Source organism: Rhineura floridana, chromosome 1 (genome assembly GCF_030035675.1).
Source record: "Rhineura floridana isolate rRhiFlo1 chromosome 1, rRhiFlo1.hap2, whole genome shotgun sequence".
NCBI classification, from domain to species: Eukaryota; Metazoa; Chordata; class Lepidosauria; order Squamata; family Rhineuridae; genus Rhineura; species Rhineura floridana.
In genome coordinates this window covers 161110824-161132777 of record NC_084480.1, presented here as the reverse complement: position 1 = coordinate 161132777, position 21954 = coordinate 161110824, and the positions used below count along the sequence as shown (strand labels likewise).

The 21954-nt window shown below is 43.5% G+C and overlaps 1 protein-coding gene across 1 annotated transcript in view; it reads right to left on the bottom strand.

The window, feature by feature from the left end:
• Positions 1-21200, bottom strand: part of LOC133376993 (ultra-long-chain fatty acid omega-hydroxylase) — a 44158-nt gene extending 22958 nt beyond the window's left edge. The window contains exons 1-3 of the mRNA XM_061610127.1: positions 20820-21200; positions 11595-11817; positions 9534-9678 (exon numbers count right to left, since the gene is read on the bottom strand). Coding sequence (XP_061466111.1) covers positions 9534-9678; positions 11595-11817; positions 20820-20875 — 424 coding nt within the window. The 5' untranslated portion in view covers positions 20876-21200. The remainder of the gene's footprint in view (positions 1-9533; positions 9679-11594; positions 11818-20819) is intronic.
• Between the last annotated feature and the right edge of the window lie 754 nt (positions 21201-21954).

Genomic DNA, 21954 nt, shown 5'->3' with positions numbered 1-21954 from the left:
TAGAGGAACCTGTTATCCTTATACTCTGTACGTAATGATCACAGTTTGGGTTCAGTATTTGAATATCTGCGGATAAGTCCGTAGAAATAAAAATACAGAGGCCTCCACTGCCCCTTCCTTTACTATGAGATTTGATCGCAGGGAGGGTAAAAGTATGATATCCATTTAGAAACAATGGAGAAGATGTCATCCAAGTTTCCTGGAGGCATATGATCTTAAACTTATACAAAAAAGAAAACAAGTCTGCCACCATAAACTTATTAGCCCATCCCATTATGTTCCAGGAGAGGATTGTCGTCTGTCAGTCTGTTTTGGATGCATCCATCAGGGTGGCCGGGCAGTTTTGTCCTTTCCTCGTTTGTATAATAAATGATGTCCTGGAAGGAGAGCTCCCTCGTTGTAACCACGGAAGAGAAGGTATCGAATGCAGTGGTTGGTTTAAGGTTTGTTCAATAGGTAACTGTTCTTTCGACTCGTTTTCCATCACCAGGCTTCTTATTGGAGAAACGGTTGAGCCGCCCTCATTTTTCTCATGGATTGCAGATAGGCGGAGTGTGAGTTGAACTAGTCTGTCAAGGATATCATCACGATCAGTCGCTGGTAAAGAACTGAAAGACTGAAGCAACATGTGTTCTTCATTCTCTAAGGAATCCTCCCTCCGTCCCTTCCGATGATTCCTCTCATTATTTGCGATTTGCAAAGAGCCTGGCGGTAGAGTGGTGGGGATATCACCTCTCACGATATTAGCCTCCCGGTGATTCAGAGTGGACGTCTCATTAAGCATATTTAGCGGGATTGACACCCGTGAGTCAGTCAGTTGAGGACTAAGACAATCACATGTGACTTTATAAGGATCATCATTCCTTTCCGGTTGGACATGTAAATCCAGGTCGATCAGGAGGTCGCAATTAGATTGAGGCTTTTTGTGTGTGCTCTGTTGGTTTTGGAGAGGGTATGGGATTAATCCACTAGGTGGTGCTAAATTTTCAAAAAGTCTTAGGGTGGTTAAGCCCGCCTTAGCCAATAAGGCTTTGTTGAGCCATAGTTGTTTGGCAATCTTCTGTGTGGAGAAAGTAACCACCACTCGGGCATTGGTGTCATTATAATAAAGATATTCAACCTGGCTAATATCACTAGGATTTAAAGCTGATGGTATCACTTTTCTTGTAGTATCTATAAAATGTTGTTTCCTGATTTCTGGTGAAATATGACCCCACGGTTTGGGAGTTTTCAAAAGCCAGTTTGCATCTGTTCAGGACAAGATTCCATCTGGGCTTTGCATCTGAGGGCGCAGTGATCTGATGTTTCTGAACGCCCTCTAGAACATCTTGCCAGGGATCCTGATTGAGGGTAAATCTAACTGGACTCGTGAGAGGGGTATGGCTGAGCCCCTTCATAACAGACGGGGAGGGGGGGAGCTTCGCGTCACCTTCAACAGAGACGTGAGGATGCTCCGTGGGAGGATACTTTCTCAACTGCAGGTTTGGCTTCACACGGCCCTCATCTGCCAGACTGTCCAGCAATCTAAAAAGCTTCTTAAAATTCATCGTGTTTCTTTGTGAGGGTTTGTATGACTTTATATTTTTACTCTTTCATGTTTGAAGTGGTGGTCACCTTTTTTTTTTTCTTCAGCCGAATAGTCTTTTTCTTAGGCGTCGCCACTGCCACAGGAGGTTTGGGAGAATTAACATAAATATTATTAGGCTGTGGGGATTGTAGTTTTTGTTTTGTGGTGACTAAAAGGGTTAAAAGCGAATTGCATTCCTTCAGATATGTTTTGAAATGCTCCAGATCTGTCGCCAGCATAAACAACCACCCTTTTAAAGGCAAACCTTGCCCTGAAAGATCATCTGATAAAAGGGGGTGAGTTGGATTGAAATCCAAGCCAGAAGTTCTAACATGTATTGGAGTCCTATCAGCAGGGGGGCCCACTTCCGCTTGATGTAGTAAATCGGCATTCTGGACAGCAGGAACATTTTGTAGTAAATCCAAAGATACTTGAGAAGGATTATTAAAAGACAGTTCATTGGTTTCTGGCGAAATCACCTTAGAGCTGGCCCCTTGGGACCTAATTGAGTTGAGGGAGTTTTGATTTACAGCCAGAATTATTTCATCGGCCAGACTCAGAGCAGATGGAGTCGTCAATGAGCTGTGAGCGAAGCCCCTTATAGGTAAGGTCCATTCCGAGGGAGAGGGTACAGCATGTCGGCTATCCAGATCAGCATAATGATGAGAATGAGTTGGAAAAAAGTTTGTGATTTTTTGTTGTCCCTTTAACTCTGTAACTGAACTTTCCATTTGATCTGGAAAGGTAAGGGTTTCCTGTAAAGCCTTCTCTCGTCTCTTCCTTTTATTTTTCGTTTCTTTGCCTGATAAACTTTCTAACGTCAGAGGGAGCCCCAATGCTTGTCTCTCTTTCCTCGTTAGCACCATTATCTGGCTGTAATTCTTAGACTCCTAAAACAGTTTCTTAACGCATAGCTCTTGATTGATTAACACCTTAAGCGGATGAGAGAAATAAAAATGGTTTCTAGAGCTCTAACTAATTGGCTCCTGCTTGTATCTCCGGCCAGAAGGGAGTTTTAAATTCCTATATCGCAACAGCAGTTCTTTGTTGTGGAGATTCTTGAATTACAGTAAAGATATTTATGATTAAAACAAGTAATAGCAGAAGCCGGGGTCAGCTGAAAAAAGAAGACTCACCCCTCGTCAGCGACATCACCATATGGTCAATATAGGAATCAAATAATAATAATCTTTATTATTATGGTCAATGACCAGCATGAAGTGATCAGATAAAATTGTTGAAACACAATACTATAAAATAGAATTGTCAAAGACAGAGTTATAAAATCCAAGAAAACAACAACCAAGAATTACAAGGTGGCTAGAGGGAAGGAAAGATAACCCAGCAAACTATCGTCCAATTAGTTTACTGTCTATAATCAGCAAGCTATACGTTAGACATCTTTATTGGAAACTTCTAGCTTAGATGGACCACAAAAATATTCTAGCTGACCAACAGGCTGGATTTAGACCAGGCCGATCCACAATGGACCAGGCGCAAAGTGGTAAGCGGCGGTAACACAGCCGAAGCTCTGCTCACGGCCGGAGTTCGATTCCAACGGAAGGAGGAAGTCGAATCTCTGGTAAAAGGGGTCGAGGTCCACTCAGCCTTCTATCCATCCATGGTCGGTAAAATGAGTACCCGGCATATGTTGGGGGGTAAAGAAAGGCCGGGAAAGGAACTGGCAATCCCACCCCATATATACGGTCTGCCTAGCAAACATCGCAAGACGTCACCCTAAGAGTCGGAAACAACTCGCACTATAAGTGCGGGGACACCTTCACCTTTACCTTTAGAGGAGAAATATAGCAGCAAACCCAAAACATATCTGTTTGCTGCCTTCGTTTATCTCAAATCTGCCTCTGATAGGAATCAAATTGATTACATAATTGGTAGTAGAAGATGGAGAAGTTCCATACTTTCTGTAAAAACAAGACCAGGAGCAGACTGCGGTACAGATCAGGAACTGGTCATATTGAAAATCAGAGTTAAGCTAAAGAAGTAATCATAATGCCAAAATACAAAATACAATGCCAGAAGAATATAAAGATCAAATAAGGAACAGCTTTGAGCCTTTAAACTTAGTTGACAGAGAACCAGAAGAACTATGGAGTGAAGCCAAAGACATTATCAGGGAAAAATGCAAAAAGACAATACCTCAAGTTAAAAAGAGAGAAAGACCTCAATGTATGACTGAAGAAGAAACCCTTAAAATGGTTAAAGAGGGAAGGAAAGCAAAAGCAAAAGGAGTTAGAAACACAGTTAGAACCCTAAATGCAACTATACAGTGACTAGTACGTAGGGACAATAGTTACTGTATAGAAACAGAAGGGGACAACAAAAAGGGAAGAACAAGAGCCCTATTCCAAAAGATTAGAGAAGTTAAAAGGAAATTTAAACCAAGAGTAGGGATGTTGAATAATCAACAGGGAAACACACTGACTGACTAAGATGAAATAAAAGGAAGATGGAAGCAATACACTGAAGAACTCTATAAAAGAGATGCCAGGATGACAGATTCATTCATGGAGAAACCAGATGATGGAGAACCAGAAATTCTAGAATGTGAGGTGAAAGCTGCTCTTAAAATACTTGGAAGAAACAAATCACCAGGAACAGATGGCATTCCAATAGAGCTGCTACAAGCTACTGAGACTGAAAAAATTTGTCAACAAATATGGACACCAATGGCCCACAGACTGGAAGCGTTCAATATACATCCCATTCCCAAAGAAAGGGGATCCCAGGGAATGCAGTAATTATTGAACTATTGCCTTAATATCCCATGCAAGTAAATTAATGCTCAAGATTTTACAACAAAGGCTCTTACCATATACGGAGCGAGAAATGCCAGATGTCCAAGCTGGATTTAGAAAGGGAAAAGCTACCAGAGATCGTATCGCAAGCATATGTTGGATAATGGAACGGACAAAGGAATTTCAGAAGAAAATCACCCTGTGCTTTATAGATTACAGCAAAGCCTTTGATTATGTAGATCATGAAAAACTATGGAATGCTTTAAAAGAAATGGGGGTGCCACAGCATCCGATTGTCCTGATGCGCAACCTATACTCTGGACAAGAGGCTACTGTAAGGACAGAATATGGAGAAACCAATTGGTTCCCCATCAGAAAGGGTGTGAGACAGGGATGTATTTTATCACCCTATTTGTTTAATTTTATGCAGAACATATCATACGGGAAGCAGGACTGGACCTGCATGAAGGAGGTGTGAAAATTGGAGGGAGAAATATCAATAATTTAAGATATGCAGATGATACCATACTACTAGCAGATACCAGTAATGATTTGAAATGAATGCTGTTGAAAGTTAAAGAGGAAAGCACAAAAGCAGGACTACAGCTGAACGTCAAGAAGACTAAACTAATGACAACAGATTTATGTAACTTTAAAGCTGACAATGAGGACATTGAACTTGTTAAGGATTATCAGTACTTTGGCAGTCATTAAACAAAATGGAGACAATAGTCAAGAAATGTGAAGAAGGCTAGGACTGGGGAGGGCAGCTATGTGAGGTCCTCAAATGCAAAGCTGTATCACTGAACACTAAAGTCAAGATCATTCTGACAGAGCTGTATTTTCCCCAAGTTCCCTGGGAAGAGGAGCTGATGATACTAAGGCAGATCTTCCTTACAAGTCCAGGGAAGAAAACTAAATGTAGGTTAATAATGAGGAAGGGGGCTAGGAATGAGGATGATTTGCAGCCACTCCCTCTAGACCCTGTGCCTAAGAGAAGCCCTAGTGGTAGTCGATGCCACCAAGTCAGCCCACTGAATTGCTTCAGCCTTGTACCCTAAGGAGCAAGTCTTCCACGCATGCACAGTTTCTCTGCCACCATCTACCTGATTCCCGGAGCACAGGACTGATGGCCTCTGGACGGAAACGTCTCAGAACAGGAACCCAGGACCCAAACCTCCAGACACAGGAGTGGCCATACTGAGCAACCAGTTGCTCTGCATCCTGCAGCCCTTTCTCCGAGCTCCATGTCCAGGACAAGGATTGGGGTTAGCAGAGATGCCAGCTCAGCCTGCTCCCCAACATGAATACGTAAATCAGCCTTGTAAATAAGCACACAAAGGTTACTAGCCTACAAAAACACTTAGTATGCTCCTGGACCTGGAGAGCTCCAACCCTTCCTGCAGCAGCTTGTTGCATTTCTATGCTGGGTACAGATGAGAGCTGGAACATTCATCCTTCCTCCACTAGCCCAGTCACTCACCCACATGCAGCTCCTTATTGCCCATGGCTACCAGGCTAGTGACTCCCTGGAGCAGAAGCAACAATTCCCCTGTCCATGGTCAGGAAAAAAATGGTGGTAGAAAGAGAAAATATTTATCGGTATGGCCTCTATTAGATTGGGGGAAGAATGAGAGTTGATTCATGAAGTGCTACGTCATGAGTTTCCTTGCTTTCTATGCTTATAGTCAGAGATTGAAGACTCCGCCATGAGTTAAACTGTAATTTCTCTCACTGTCATTCAACAAGTTTGGAAAATTGTCAGCTGTGAGACCATCAGCCCTAGAAAAGCACTTCTCGTTTGTTCCTGCTCTGGGTCTGATGGCACTTGCCCACCTGAGGCCTAAAACGGATCCCACTTCAGTCAGGTTTGCAACGTGAATGTAAAGTCCAAAACTGATCAAATGCTCATCTGTATTACAAATGCCTCTTCTCCACATTAACAATAATCTTATCAATATATATAAAAATGAAAGGGCTCATGCCATCACTGTCATGAACTCACGCAGCATGCCGATGGGGCCAGGGTTGGGTGAGCGGGTGGGCTATCCGGGGGAAGTGGCAGCTCATAGCAGCGGGTGGCCCGCAGCTGTTGTGCTGGCAGTGGGAGAGGCCAGAAGTGGCCACAGCTGCCATGGAGGCTGTGTGGACAGTGGAGACCCATGGCAGCCACAGCCACGGCAGAGGCCTGCCATGGCAGTGCAAGATGTGCGGGAAGCGGCAGAGGGCTGTGGTGGGTGGAAGGGCTGTGGCTAGGTCCTGGGTGGGTAGGAGGCCACTGGCAGCAGCAGCCCAACAGCCGAGAGAAGCGGGTTGGGGTGTAGAGTGCCAATGCCTGGTAGGGTGGTAACAGTGAAAGGGAGAGGGTGGGAGTGGAGAGGGAGAGTGTGTTTCTCTCTGTGTGTGAGAGAGAGAGTGTCCATGTGTTTGGAGGGGTGCCTGGTGTGTGTGTGTCAGGGGTGGGGGCGTTGGTGACTGGTGGGGGAAGGGAGGCTTTGGTGATTCATGGGGGAGATTTGGTGACCTGTGAGAGGTTAAGGGGGGGCTTTGGCTACCCATGGGGGGGAATGGAGGATGGTAAGTGGGGCTGGTGAGCAAAGGAAGCAGAGGCGGACCCCTAATATTAAGATAAACAGTATAGAGAGGCTAACGGTGGTTTAAGCCTCAATCTCTGAAAATATCCTCTATCCTGCTTCTTACAGGTCATGGGCCTTCAACTGGACTCACTACTACAGGGGTGGGGAATTTTTTTTCTGTTGAGGAGGGTTGCGCTCTCTCAGAGTCAAGTTCTTGGGTGCTTCATGCCAGCAGTGGGCAAAGCCAGAAGCCAGCAGGGCACCTTTCTTTCTCCCCCCTTCTCTCTCCTCTTTCTTCCTGCCATCCCTTTGCCATCCATAAGAAATTAGCCCAAGGGCCACTAAAGGTTGCCCACCTCACATTAGTGGGTCAGAGCCAGGCCTTTGTTTGCTTGCAACTTCCACCAGGCAGACAGATTATAAAAAGGAACAAAATGTTTGAACTATAGGGATGTCCTTCTTGCAAAGATTAAAGAGCATAGTAATTTTACTCTTGCAAGCACTGATTAACCGAAAGATTTGTGGGGGGGGGGGGACCAAGAGAAAAAGAAGGAAAGACAAATTGAAATATACCAAAGTGAGCCTGTTAAGGCCTAGTTCTGTCACTGGGGATAGATGCAACAGAAGTACTATTTCTATGACAAGTGTGATATATTGGTACATGCAGAAGCCAAAAAGTTGGTGCAACACAGGAACTAAGTGTATGAGCTTGGATTGACACACACACCTTAGCTATGAATTTACTTGCTGCCCTTGCAGGGGTGGGGAAGGGCTGTAACTCAATGTTATACTGCGTTTGTTACATGCAAATGGGCCCAGGTTCAATCCCTGGCATCTCCAGGTAGGGCTGGGAAAGCCTCCTGTCTGGAACACTGCAGGGCTGCTGCCAGTATAAACAACAATGACCAAGACAGACCACGTTGGTCAGAGGCTGGTGGAGCTGGTGAGGAGAGGCTAAACTGGCTGGGCAAACAGGACTTAAATATCTGCTCAGTTTATTGTGCTCTGTTTCTACATAAGTAGCAAGGAAAAGGAGCCAGGACCACAAATGCCACATGCCTGGTGCTGGGTTTGAATCATGGCCAGAACAGTCACAATGGGGAAAAACCCTATTCGTCATGCCCTCTGTTATTCATGACACCAAAACTAGGGCAACCAATCTTTCACCAGCAAGGAATTTGGGGAATCATTTCTGTAAGTATTAGCCAGTCTCTGATCAATTCCCATGTCAAATCCCACATTGTTTTCTCTCTGCCTCAAGAACCGACTCATGCCTAGTCAGTGACTGCTGTCCAGATTCCTCCATCAAATCATCTGTCTTGCCTCACTACCTGACCTGGGATCCACTTCCTACCTGCCTTCCTCCATGATGCTGAACTCAGTTCCTTCTTTGATATGCCAGCTAGAGATTTCCAGGAAGGTTGGGCCTGTTCCTAGTCCCCTTCCTGTGCTGGAGAGTATCAGTTTTTGCAATCATTGCCCCACCTTTTTTTTTTAAAAAAAATGGACCTCTCACTGTCTCCATTGCTTCTGCTGCTCTCACCCCTCTTGCAGCAGGATAGAATCCCTAACACACACCCCATTAATAATAATAAAACCATCCTGCAAATCCACCATCAGAAAATTTAAAACCTACCTATAGCGTTATATTTATTTCTGTTTCTTTCTTTATTGAAAGCATTTGTATACTTCAATTAGGATGGCCATGTGTGCTACTTTACAGAGGCCTCTATTTGAAGCAGTTTCCTATCCAGTTTAAGTCTGGTTTAAAGATAAAGAATCCTAAAAACGGATGGGGGGGTGTCTTGAAGTTGCCTATCAATAGTTAACTCCTGGAAAACAGACTGAACAGGCACTACAGGTCACATGGTCAGTTTTTGACACTATGGTGAGATGTCCTATATTAAATCAGAGTAATCACTTATAAATTTGCAGCTATACATATACATCTGTATATGCGAATATTATGGAAATCTGTGTCCTTTGTTTTGGTGATGCATAAATTGCCCCTATTGTTCCTCCAATAGATTCCAGGGCAGTACATATATAAATAAGGAATTATTTATATCATAAAACCCTAAAGAATCACAAAATCCATGAACAATAATACGAAACAACAGCTAAAAATATACACAAATTAAAATGCCTGGGGGGGGGAAATGTCTTAACCTGGAACTGAAAAAAATGGAATGTGGGCACTGGTTGCACCTCTTTGAGCAAGGCATTCAATAACTAGGGTGCCACGACTGAAACGCCCTGTTCTTTGCTGTTATGTACAACACTTCTAACAAGGAAGGCACTTACAGAAGAGCCTCAGCAGAAGATCTCAGCACATGGGCGGGCTGGTTTCAGTAACAATAACAACAACATGTTGTTATTGATTTCTCAATCAGATGAGCACCTCTTATCTCACCACGGCTTTTTCACCCCTACCTTTTCCCCATTCAATTTTGAGCCTGTGCTGAAACTCCAGTCTGGAAAAAACTCCACACCAATGTGAGACCATGTATTTAGCCATCTTTATCAACCATGGGAAGGGAACTCATCCTTGAGGGAAATGGCTGCTAAGGAATACTGTGGCCTCTTGGGCCTTCCATCCATTCTCAGTCTTGCCACAATCCATCACCACAGTACCTGAGGCTGCTGTAACTGGTTTTATATAATCAGGATGAACCAAGACAAGGACTGGCAAGAAGGGCCCCATCCACATCACAAATGCCTGAGAGAAGGTGGCAACCAGCTGGGATATCTGGGCCATGCCCTCCTCACAGGGCTGAATCTGGAAAGGATAGAAGCAGTGAGTCCTGGTGCAGGATTTGGGGACTGAAGTCCAAGCCCACCCACCCACCTCCAATCAGCAGAATGGGCAAAAGGGCCCCCAAACACAGCAGGCTTGGCTGACCTCATTTTGCAGTAATACATGTTACCATCTAAAGAGAGGGGCCAATATCATACCACTAAGTCTAAAGTCGCAGGACTGGTGGGGCTGCCAGGTGGGAATGATGGGGGGTGGCCAAGGCTGGCACAGAGACAGAGAGAGACATAAAACAGCTTGGCTCTAAATCTGCACTGTGCCTGGAGTTTGGGCTCTGGCCCTATGCTACAAACAGGCATCTCAAGATCTGGCAAAAATTCTATTCATTTCAGTGGGATGTGTACAGATGTTCCCAGGATACTGTGTTTGTTGTGTGTGGATACATACTGCAGCTGGCATGCAATAATTAGTCCAATGGCCAGCTATTTTCTCATAGCTCCAGAGTGGTGTCTCAGATTCACTCAAGAGGCCTCTAGAGAGACAAAACAGGGATCTCCAAAGGCATTGCCCAAGGATGCAATTACCCCCTAGTACTCATTGCCACCTGTCCCTAGGCTCTGAAAACAGGTGGATGGGAAACTGAGGTTGAAGCGTGTGCAGGGGTTTATTAAACTGGGATAAACTGATCATGGAAAAAAAGGGCCCATGCCTACTAACCTCCCTGGAATAATTCCAGAGAGATGCTCATGCCAAATCCCAGGAACAACTGCAAGTAACTGAGCCAGCCTTCTTCGTGTTTCCTTGCCATTGGAGCTATTCCACCCATAGTCATCTTTCGGTTAATGCCCAGCCCCATCTTGGCAGCTGTAGTCTTGGTCTCTAGGGAAACCCTGCCTGCTCATTAACAGCTCAGCAAAGGTCTTAGCAGCTCATGGCAAGAAGCTGGCCCCCTGTGGGACCTTGTCACCAAGCACAGGGCCCCTGTTCACAATGTGCCTTGAAACGATACAGCGAGAAAGGGGGAAACAAAGAGGGGAAAAGGATTCGCTGTGCAAGTTTCAGGCAGTAAGAACAGGGAGCTTGTTGGGAACAGGGCTGGGTGCAAATTTTCAGAGCCTTTAAAATCCCTTATGGCTGTTGGGTCCTGATACTATTCCATTTGCAACAGACTGATGGGACACATTAGGCCCCACAGCCAGAAGCCACTACCTGACTTCTCCCTTGCTCTGCCATTTCTATGGCTGGAAGCATATTACTGAGGGAAGAGCCAAACTGTGACAGAGCAGAGCAGAGTTCACATGTCCGCAGTGAGACAGGAAGAGGTAACTGTGGTAGGGGTGGACAGAGTATTGGGATGACATTTGGGCATGCTGGGAGTGGAAGCCAGGCAGAGGTTTGCAAGAACAAAGGCCCCATTCAATGAAGAATACCTTGCCGCCGCCACCCCACCCCACATCCCAAAGAAGATTAACAAGAAATGCTTCACAAGAGCCATTTTTAAAAATTATGTTTAAATGGGTTTTTGCCTTTACCACATCTGCTATTCTAGCCAGTGTGGGTTTCATATCTGAATATATATATAATTTAAAAACGGCTCTCTTCTGCTTTCTGTCTACCATTTACAGCATGAATGAATGATGTACCCTAGACTGAAATACATTCTTAGAATGCTTGTGTAGAAATGCCCTACAAGTCACAACTAGCAAGCCCTGCAGCTTTGAATTTAGGAAGAGCAGTGAGTGGTCAGCATCCCTTGGGCTCTTCCTGACATGGGCCTGAATACCGTGGGATACTAGGCATCCAAGGACAGCACTCCCCACCCCTCTCCCAGAGCAGTGATGGCTGCTTCAGTGTCCCAGCTTCCCTTTCCCTTCCCTTAGCAAAGCTAGAGCCCTCCCACCTTGCACAGACCAAGCACCAGGCCCAGAGGCTACACTTACCATGCCCAGGTGCCGTAAGAACCAGTTGCAGGGTGGTGGCTCTGGGAAGCAGCGCAGTCTCTGGCAGTTGACATAATAGCAGTGGCATAAGCCAAAGGCCTTCAAAAGCACACGGAAGAGCAAAGCCAGGAAGGAGAGCCACAGGCTGGAAACAGCCATGGTCCGGAAGAGAGTCTTCTCCAGCGCCAGCTTCTCCAGCATCCAATCTGTGAAGGGCAACATTCTAGAAGAAGAGAAAAAGGCAAGGAGGAGAAGGAGAGAAGGAGCTATGCTAGTCGGGTGGTATAGAAATTCAACAAATAAATAAATAAAGGAAACAGAAACAGAAGAGAGACACAGTCAGTGTACTGAGGGAAAGGGAGAGGCTCAGAACAAGAACAAAACAACCCTCCTCCACTAACTCTCCATTCACATTGCCTCATTTCCCTTTCTGGCAGTCCAGAGCTTTAACTGTAGAGCCGGCATCATTTGACAGGGTCAGCTAATGGATCCTAAAGCCATCCTGGGCAAGTAAATCCCACCTGCTTCCTTCAGCGACTCTCCAGTTTCTCTTACGGTGCTGGCAACCCTGCAGCTACCCATACAGGTGGCAAAATGAGGTTCAAAATAGTCATGTGTGTATTCCCCCCACCTGACCCAAACATTTTATTTATTTAAGTTGCCTTAGAGGTTGTGATCACAACCAGAAGAGTGGTTGAGTGAGGAGGGACTGCTTTATCATTCCACCATTTGTTTTGCTTAGAATCCCTTCCCTCCTCCTTCCCCCAATTCAAGACATGGGGTAAAGACAACAGTACTTGAGAGGGAAATGTACCTGGTGGTAATTTTAAGTGGAAAACACATTAGGAAAAGGTTAAACCATTCTTCTCCTGGCACTCCTCCACTCAAACTCACAGTCTCTTCAACCTGCTTTTGGCTGGGGGGGGGGGGGCGGGACTGGGGGAAATACATCTAATTTGGACGCAAATAGACACCATCTTCCTGCCCCCCAACCAGGCAGGATGTCTGCCTTTAATGGGGGTGGGAACCACATACTCATTCTTTTGAACCTTTTTATTAATCCACATATTTTAAAAGTAGAAAAACTGCTAAGGGAAGGAGGCGTGACTTTGTGGCATCACAGCAGGCAGCCAGTCAAAGCTCTGTTCTGCGTGGCTGGCTTCTGCTGCTGCTGCAGGATGTGGTTTTGCCAGAGGTGCAATGGTCCAGCAACTTCTCCCCCCCCAAGTCATGTATGTCCCAAGGCAGCCTTTGATATCAGAGAGAGAAACTGGAGCACTGGAGTGGATGCGCCTTGGATGTCTCAGAAGGAGGAACACAGAAACAAAGATTTGACAACCCAAGGGTCGGAAGGATATGTCGGTTTTGGTTCTCGCAGTTGCTCATTTGTCCAATCTTAAATTCAGTTATCCAGGCTTCTGCAGCAATTTGCATTTTTTTTTAAAAAAAATTACCATGAAATTTCTTCAACATTTTAGTGTGAATTTCTCCTAATAAACATGTATTTGCCTGGAGTTTAGACTCATGTACACATTTTAGCAAGCAATTTCTCATAATATAATGCATTTTATGTTATTTTAACTAATATATTCACTGTTGCACATATTTTACCCTAATACAGGAGTTCCCAAACTGGTCCATTCAGATGGTCCAGGCACATCTAGGCTGAAGATGAGAGGTAGCGCATCCACCATATTATTTGTTTTTAATTGTATTTTATTAGATCTTTTATTTCTTATATTGTATTTTATTGTATTGCAATTTGAAGTCTATGGAATACAACAAAATACAGTGTATAAGAACTAAAAGAAACAATAAAATGCAATTAAAAATAATACAGCATCTAGCACAGCACATTACAATTACTACAAGATAGAAAAATCATTAAAAGCTCTGCCAAGACCCTCAGGTCCATGGGGGGGAAATTGGGAACCACTGCCCTAATATATGCATTTTTGCAAACATTGTTGGTTGGAGAACTTTATAGCAAAATCCAGGTAAGTGTGTTTCGGTTCTCATATTGTTTCAAATCTGATAAATTTGGCTTTAAACATAAACTGAATTTAATTTCCCCCCCATCCCTAGTTGTCACATCCTAGTTTCCTACATCTGGGCAGTCTAATTTGCATATTATGCATTGCTTGCTAATACATATTTGTTTTTAGTATTTGCTTTCAGTTTTTCTCTTGGCACAGACTACAAAAGGGAGGGAAGGAGCACTAGCAACCATTTGCTCATATTTGGAAAGAGCATTCTCCCTCATCTGCTCTGCCTGCCTTTCTTTTCCAAGTCTGAGAGCACAGCGAAGCATGTTGGAGAGAGAGAGATGTGGCAAGCTGATGGGTTTGGCATTCCCTGCTGCAACGGTAGTGGACACTGCACATGCTCTTCAGTCATGGCAAAGTAAAAATTACAAGTGTGAGAAAGAGCTTCTTGTTTCCCCCCCAAAATTTGAAGTTTTGGCAGTTGTATGCTAAAAACAAAACACCCCTCTTTAGCAAGCAAAGTTTAGCTGCAAACCTTTTCAGATGATGTAATCAGGTATACTGAATGCATTCTGGGGCAGCAGGGGGGGGCTTGTAGTGGCAGACCCCACACATTACATATATGCAGTCTTTCCATAAGGTTTAAATTGAGACAGTGGTCTCTAATCCCACTACTGCTGTTAATCAACATAGCAATGCTAGGATGATTGTCTTGGCACGAATTCCTGCTATTATGAATGATCAGTATGGTTATGCAAAGCTTTATAAAGAACTGCTCACAGGCTGTAATTTGGTCCCAGGGTTTATTTGGTCCCATTGTTTTCACTACATCCTTCTCTTTCTTTGGAATCCATTTGCTGGAAAATATCAGCTTCTCCAAGTCAACATCCTGGGAGACTGAGATGTTCTCCCATTGTTTTTCTTTTAGTGTTGCCATTTCTGATAACAGATTTGTGTCCATTTATTCTTTTGCATAGTGATAAGAAACAAAGACTGTGCTTTCCTCAATATACTCTTTGTTGAAGTGAATGAAGTAGAAAAAGAATCCCCAAGCTGATGGTTGGTTGGTTTTTTGCAGTTTCAAAAGTGTATTTTTAAAATAAATATATTTCTCTATGTGTTTAACAAGGTCATATTATGCAGGAATTTTGTTCATGACAATGGAACACTTTGTTCATTATGATTTTTTTTTGCAGTTTCAAAGGAGTACCTTAAATAAATATAAATTTATTATTAAAAGTTCATCACAAATTCAGTGGAGAAGGGGAGAGGAGTGCAGGAAAAGGGATGGGGGGGAGAGGCATTTTGCATTTTATGAAGATAGGAGTACTGGCACCTCATTTTTAACAACAACAAAAAAGCACGGTGAACGACCATAGGAATACCTAGTCCAAAGGGTCTCTCTCACAAATGGAAGCACATACCTCTCATTATCAGTGGATTTTTTTTCAACCTTAGTCTACCTTAGTTAATGCCAAGAGGAGTTCTGCCTCATGCATACTGCATTAATCCAGACCTCATTCGTTCACATCATAACCTGCTTTTGTGGGTGAAAGGTCAACCATAATCCATGTGGGACAATGCATGAGAGCTATCTTAAAGAGCTCCTTTAAGGCAGCTGCTGTTCCTAAAGGATCCTTCCTGTACTGCATCCAGCTGCTCCTGTCCTGGTCCAGTGTTCATCCAGCCAAAAGAGAAGAGCATCAGGAAGGAAAAGCACTACCATTTTCAATCTCTACTGTAGGACAGCCAACTTTGAACACTACGTATAGTTTGCCCCTAAGCAAGGAATGTAACTTCTAGCATTCCAGATACATTCACCAGAGAGAGGGACACCCAAGATGCAGGGGCAGATTTCAGTAAGTTCTCAAAAAAGGTTTTAGGAGTAAAGCCAAACATGAGATGGATTGATTGCACAAAGGAAGCCCCAGACCTGAACTTACAAGATCTGAACAGGCTGGTTCATGACAGATGCTCTTGGAGGTCACTGATTCATAGGGTTGCCATAAGTCATTATCGACTTGAAGGCACATACCAACAAAACCATTAGTAAAGTCAATGATAACTCATACCAGCATCACTCTATTACTAAAGATAGATGTTAATTTGGTGATCTAATCTGGGTTTAAATTTGCACTTCCTGGCTTCCTAGAGGGTGAGAGAGGAAAGCATAATCAATTACAAAGACTACATACAGTAACTGAAATGAATCAAATTTATTTTACTTATTGTTTATTTCACAAGATTTAGGGTGTGTACTCATGGCAGCTGAAAGTGGATTTGAAACATCCCATGTGTGCAAGTTTTTTGCATTATCCACATGACATTGTCCTCATCCAAGTGGTAACCCAGACTTTCCCCCCATTTAATTCAGATTTTCCTGATCCATGGATAATGTCCCAAGGGGAAAAATCCAACATAAAATCACGTTATGCGAGTGTGGGTGCACTGAAGCATATTGTGCGGGTGGGTTTTTTTTAACATATGTGGTGCCTCCTTGCCGGATGCCACCTATTGCCACATCCCCTACTTCCATTTGTTCATTGTCTGACGCCTGGGCACAAACTAGTCCCTTTGTTTCCATTAGCCCAAAGGAAAGGGTGCAGTATACTTAGTTCTACCAGTTGTTGCTGTAGGCACTTTTGCAGTAAAAAAAATTTTTTTTTAAAAATCAGCTGCTTTGTGCAGAACTGCTCTGGTACAGAACAGCTGTTTAAAAATAAAAACAAATATAAATTTGGCCCTTGCAGGTCCAGGAGGTGGGAAAGGAAAAAAGGAAAGATAAAGAAAGACACTGCCTCCAATCCCTCTCCCCCATATTCTTCTCTCCACCCTGCCGTGGCCATGTGTGCTTTCTGTGTATGAAATGTATTGTTCGTGTTCTTGTCCAAGCGACACCACAGCTTTCCTTGTTGGAAGATAGGGTGGGGAGACAGGTCTGGAGATCAGAGGTGCCAGGGCCTCCACCTGCCTGGCTATTCTTTGTCCTGGCAAGGTGCTCCTCAGTGGGCTGCTGGTAGGGCCAGGCATGACACAAATATATATTTATTTTTAAAACTGCTGTTTTGCGCAAACTTGGCAAATAAAAAAACATATTTCATTTTTTTTAAAAAAAAACCACACCGGCCAATTTGGCCACTGTGAAACATGCTTGAAACTTTAAGCTTTGGTTATATTTAGGAAGTTATTTCGTTTTTCACAGATAATTTTTTAAAAAAGTGAATGCACAGGTAAACAAATATCTGTGTGCATGCATACAATGGACCTCAGGTTTCCAGAACGTCCAGAGTAGTAGTAATTGAGGGGAGGGGACACCAACACAGAGATGAATACATTCCATTAAGCACCACCCACTAATGTGGATGGGAAATATCAAAGATTTAAATTGAAAGAGCTCATGTGTGGATGAAAGTGCACAAAAGCACACACGGAAAACTTGGATCTGTGCAACCCACACACATGTTAACACCCTGGTATGTACACAGCCTTATATACTGAATAAAATATTATCTCTAAGTATTTTACATATAAATCAGTTTATTAATAGTGCTTCAGATATTTATATAGAAAATAATATTATGAGCTTTGATGAAAAAATAACACTATAAACAAAAATGCAACAATACTTAGAAAATAACAAGGATTAAAAACAATTTAAGAATACTTATTATTTAGCTATTACTTAAATTAATATCCTAGCCATCACCACTTTTGTGATCCCAGAGCAAAACTTTATTTTGGAGTTCAATTCATAATTGCCCAGCTAGTGCCATAGGCTAGGATTCTGTTGTCTTCAGTTGGGTGACGGTGCAAGAAAAAGTTTGACAGAAAGAAAAAAAATGATTCTCCAAATATAAAAATATTGATTAGGGATTTGACTAGATTTTTACATCAAATTCATTACACCCATATGTAAACCCACATAAAATGTAGATTATAGGTGTTAATAATCTAGCTAGGGGATAGCTGGGATCCTCTTTGTTTTGTCAAGTCTTAGCTCAAGTCATTTTGACACATTCCAGCAGATTTTTCAGAACAGTCCAATGATGTGATTTCAGTTTGCTGACACACCCGTTATCGTTCTCTTTAGTATCTTATTATGCCATTTTCTTTACTACAGCAGTGAGCAATTCTACCACTCATTTTCTGCTAATTGTTCTCTTGGAGTAGATTACAGGCTAAAGTGCATTCCCACACATTGGAAGAAAGAGCCTTACAATCAGGTTTTTATTACCATCCAAGATGATGATGATTTATTACATTTGTATACCGCCCCATAGCCGAAGCTCTCTGGGCGGTTTACAACAATTAAAAACATTAAAAACAAATATACAAATTTAAAAACACTTTTTAAAAAAAAAACAATTTGGGGGAGATTCCTGCCTGGCCAGCTCTGCACCTTGAACACAAGCCCATCTGTCCATTCAAGAACATGAAGGACAGTCTAGCAACAAAAGATGGCAGTGTCTCACATGATTATTGCTGTGTTTCAGCAAAAAATTCAAAACAGCTAGTACATAGTGACACAAAGTCACTATTATTTCCATTACTGTCATCCATTTTGGTCCATCATGGCTGGTCTGATGTTTGGTGTGGTCTTTTGGGCATAGCAGGGCCCAAACTAACAGTATCCCCCACTTGATACTCTGTTAAGCTAGTGGCAAATATGAACATCACATCCACAGAATAATAGAGTTGGAAGGGGCCTATAAAGCCACCAGGTCCAACCCCGTCTAACATTCAGTTAGAGATATCTGATCCAATAACACTGATCAATATAAAATATATATTCACTAATAGGCAAAAAAAACCCTTGCAGTTCAAGAACGTACCTATAGCCAACAGATAGTACTATCAAACTTTAACAAGCAGGGAATTCAGCAGCTATAGTGAATGCCCCAGGGGAGCAGAAGACCTGACCTCCTCTCTGAGATATTGTACTGCCCTACAAATTTGTAAAAATGCAAATGCAATTTGGGTTGGTCTTTCACAGTCCAATCCACTTCCTGTGTAGCTTGGAAGAATTTGGTAACCTTGCCCTCTAGAATTAATGCAGGCCAGATTCTGCCTTCACAAACTGCTGCACTGTAATTTCTATTTCATACTTCTTCAGACCAAGTTAAGGTGGGACAGAGAATATCTATCCTTCCATTTATCACAGTACCCTTCCAACCTTATCATATTATCTGTGCATTTTGTAGTACACTGAAGTTCCCACATAGTACCTTCCTCTATTCAGGGAATTATCACAACAGATAACACACTCATGGTATATCAGTAAATCTAGAGATTGGTTTCAATCACAATCTGTTGCCTTTATCACTAGTTATACTTTATACCCTGACTCACTTGGTTGCACAAGTGCAAATTCAAACCCAGATCAGACCACCAAATTTATATTTGATACATTCAAGCATGACCAAGAAATACATGATTGAACCAGGCAGAATTGTTGCTGTGTGTTTGTGTTGCTAAATTTGTTTAACGCAGCACAACAGTAGCAGAGAGTAACAGCGGATGTTGAAATGGCAGCGTGTGCGTGAGTTTGCCTAAGAAAGCAGGCTTTTACCCTGCATCAGGATCACTGAGACTTGAGACTTAGTCAAATAAGAAAAGCTACTTTATTTATAGAAATACATAGTAGATAGAAAGGCATACCTAGTTCTAACTAAGTAAGTTGGAGGCGTAACGCCCAGGTGTGGGAATTAGCCCCATGGCTAGGACAGAGAGCAGAGACAAAGGGGAGAGAGAGGGCAGAAGGAGGAGGGGCAGATAAGCTTCCCTTAAGACATATCAACGGAAGGAAGTCAGTCAGAGCATCACAGGTACAGGTAAACAAGCCTATCCATCTGAAGGACCCAAGCTCTATCTCCCTTCTGGAACATAAACAAAAGGACAAAACAGCAGTGGGGAAAGGGGAGTGGAAGGGAGCTCTGGCGACACCTGAGGGGAAGGGGGGGAGATACGGTGAATCATTGGGGGGGGGGCTTTGGTGACCAGAGAAGGGTTGGCAACAGTAGGAGGGGTTGACAAGTCCAGCGAGCAGTGGTGGAGCCCTTAGTCATAAACATAAGAAACCTGCTTTGTTCAATAATCAGACCTGTGGTTATACTGATACAGTATTTGACATAAATTGTAATCTTTTCAGAGAGACCTACAGTATTTGTTTGTCCATTTCCAGTGAACTTGTGCTATGTACTTTTCCTGTTTTGTTTGCCCCACTAGTGATCAGGTCATTTCGTTCTCCTCAGTTAGCAGGCTACTGCATCAATTTGTACCTGATCCATACCTGGAGGAAAGGTAGTCTTCTCTGGTGAAAAGACTTTTAAAATCATTTAAACCAAAGTCAACTCTCTGTTTCTGCCTAGAAGCTGCAAGGGTCTTCTTTACTGATAAGAGTTACAGATTGCTCAAATGAGCCACGAGTGGAGACACTGCCTCATATTTACCCCACTGGCATCTTCAGACACCATAGATGGCACCCCAGTTATGGAACAGCCTTCCCACAGAGCATGGGTGGCAGCAGTTCCCCCCATACGTAACCCCCAAATTCCCAGCTTTCATTTTAAAAGAGAGCAAGTGTCTAGCATTTGTAGAACCTAAGATATGAGGCAAAATGTACATAACTATTCTTCTCATTTTTTGATGAGAAACTATTATGCTCCCCTTTCTCAGTATTTCACTCCACACACCCCAAAAGATTCACGTGGCCATCCATGCCAAGGAGACTTGCCTGGTGCTCCCTTTGTGGTCTTTTCATGTCAGGTGACATCTTTCACGTTTACCCAAGCCATCTACATAACTGGACTGCTCCGCTTTTTAAATCTGTGGGTTGTATTTAACCTAAGGGGGTCATGTCTATCAATTTTAATGGGTCTACTCTGAGAAGGACTAAAAATGGATACAATCCTGTGCTTTTAATCTTGTGAGCTGTTTTTGCTGTATTTTTTTTAGTTTTGATTATATGCTTTAATGTTTTATATCTATTTTTTTTTAAAAAAACCCTGTGAGCCATCTAAAAACTTTGCGTAATGCAAATAGAGAAAACAAACAAACACAAAACACGATACCTGAATCGGTCATACTTTTCTTTTTTGTGATCGCTCAGTGGCTTCCGCGTTTTTTTAACTCATGTTTGAGACAAGTTCCCTGCAACTTTGGTTTTGCATGCAGCAAAGAAAGGCGGAAACGTGAAAAGGCACGCGAAAGGACCGGGTGGGGAGAAGAGGCTACAACTCACCCAGTGACTGAGGCTGGGACGGCTGAGCTTCTGACCTCGCAAGAAGATGGCAACATAGACAGCGACGTGGCTGCACGTTGCCCTTTAGACTGCGCAAAGCCGGCTAACGGCCTTGAGTAGCAAACCGAGAAAGTGTGTCTTGCCGGAAGAGCGGGAGGCCCACAAAGATCACAGCAGAAAAGCAGGGACAAAATATCTCCCCTCCCGAAAGGGCTGCAATGTGGGCGTTCTCTTCCTTACCTGGCCGTGCAGGTGCTTTTTGCTTTACTCCGTCTTTTACTCTTTCAATGGTATACTACAGGGGGAGAGCAAACTCGGAACCACCTGCGCATGCTCAGAAGGGGGGCAACAATGCCTTCCCTCTCCCCGCCCCTCTAGGTGGGGCAAAGTTGAGGGGCTTCTGCCGCCTTGTGGCTAACCCCTTTCTCACCAAAACTGGTTCAGGAGACCCTGCCTGCATTGTGGTAGATACGTTCTTTAAATGCCCCTCGGGTTAGGCTGCTCCATATCTTTGTGTTACTCCAGGCCTGCATTTCGTCGTGTACTCTGCTCCTCAATTCTCCTGCATTTGCTTACGGTTCTAGGATACACGAGGCCTACCCCACCTACAAGGAAACCTCTTCAAACATGGAAGGTATCCTGTTCTTTCAGAAAATCCCCAGTTTTGGAAATATGTCTGATTCGAGCGTGCCCTGTGAAACAGCAACTCCTAGCTGCATGGAACTGTCATCAAAATTAATACTGACTCCCATTAAGATAACCTCTACTAGACCAAGGATCCTGAGTGAAGTAGTACATTGGCCCCATTTGCAGTATGTCTGAACTGCACATGCCCTCCAAATCAGGGAGTTCTCTTTTTTTTAAACAGCACCACCAGTCCACCAGATGAGGGGCAGCGCTAGCATAGGAAGGAGCCACAGTCACCTGGCCCATGTGGTTCTGTTTACCAGGGTTGTTTCATGTGCAACTAGGCCACACACTGCTCTAGTATTGTATGAAGGGCCAAGTTCAGTGAAAGCAAGATGAAGCCAGAGCTGGCCCCAGGATAAATAGCACCCTGGGTGAGGAGTATCTTTGGTGCCCCCCCCCGGTCATCATTGCAGGGCCACCCAGAAGGTTTAGGGGGCCTGGTGCA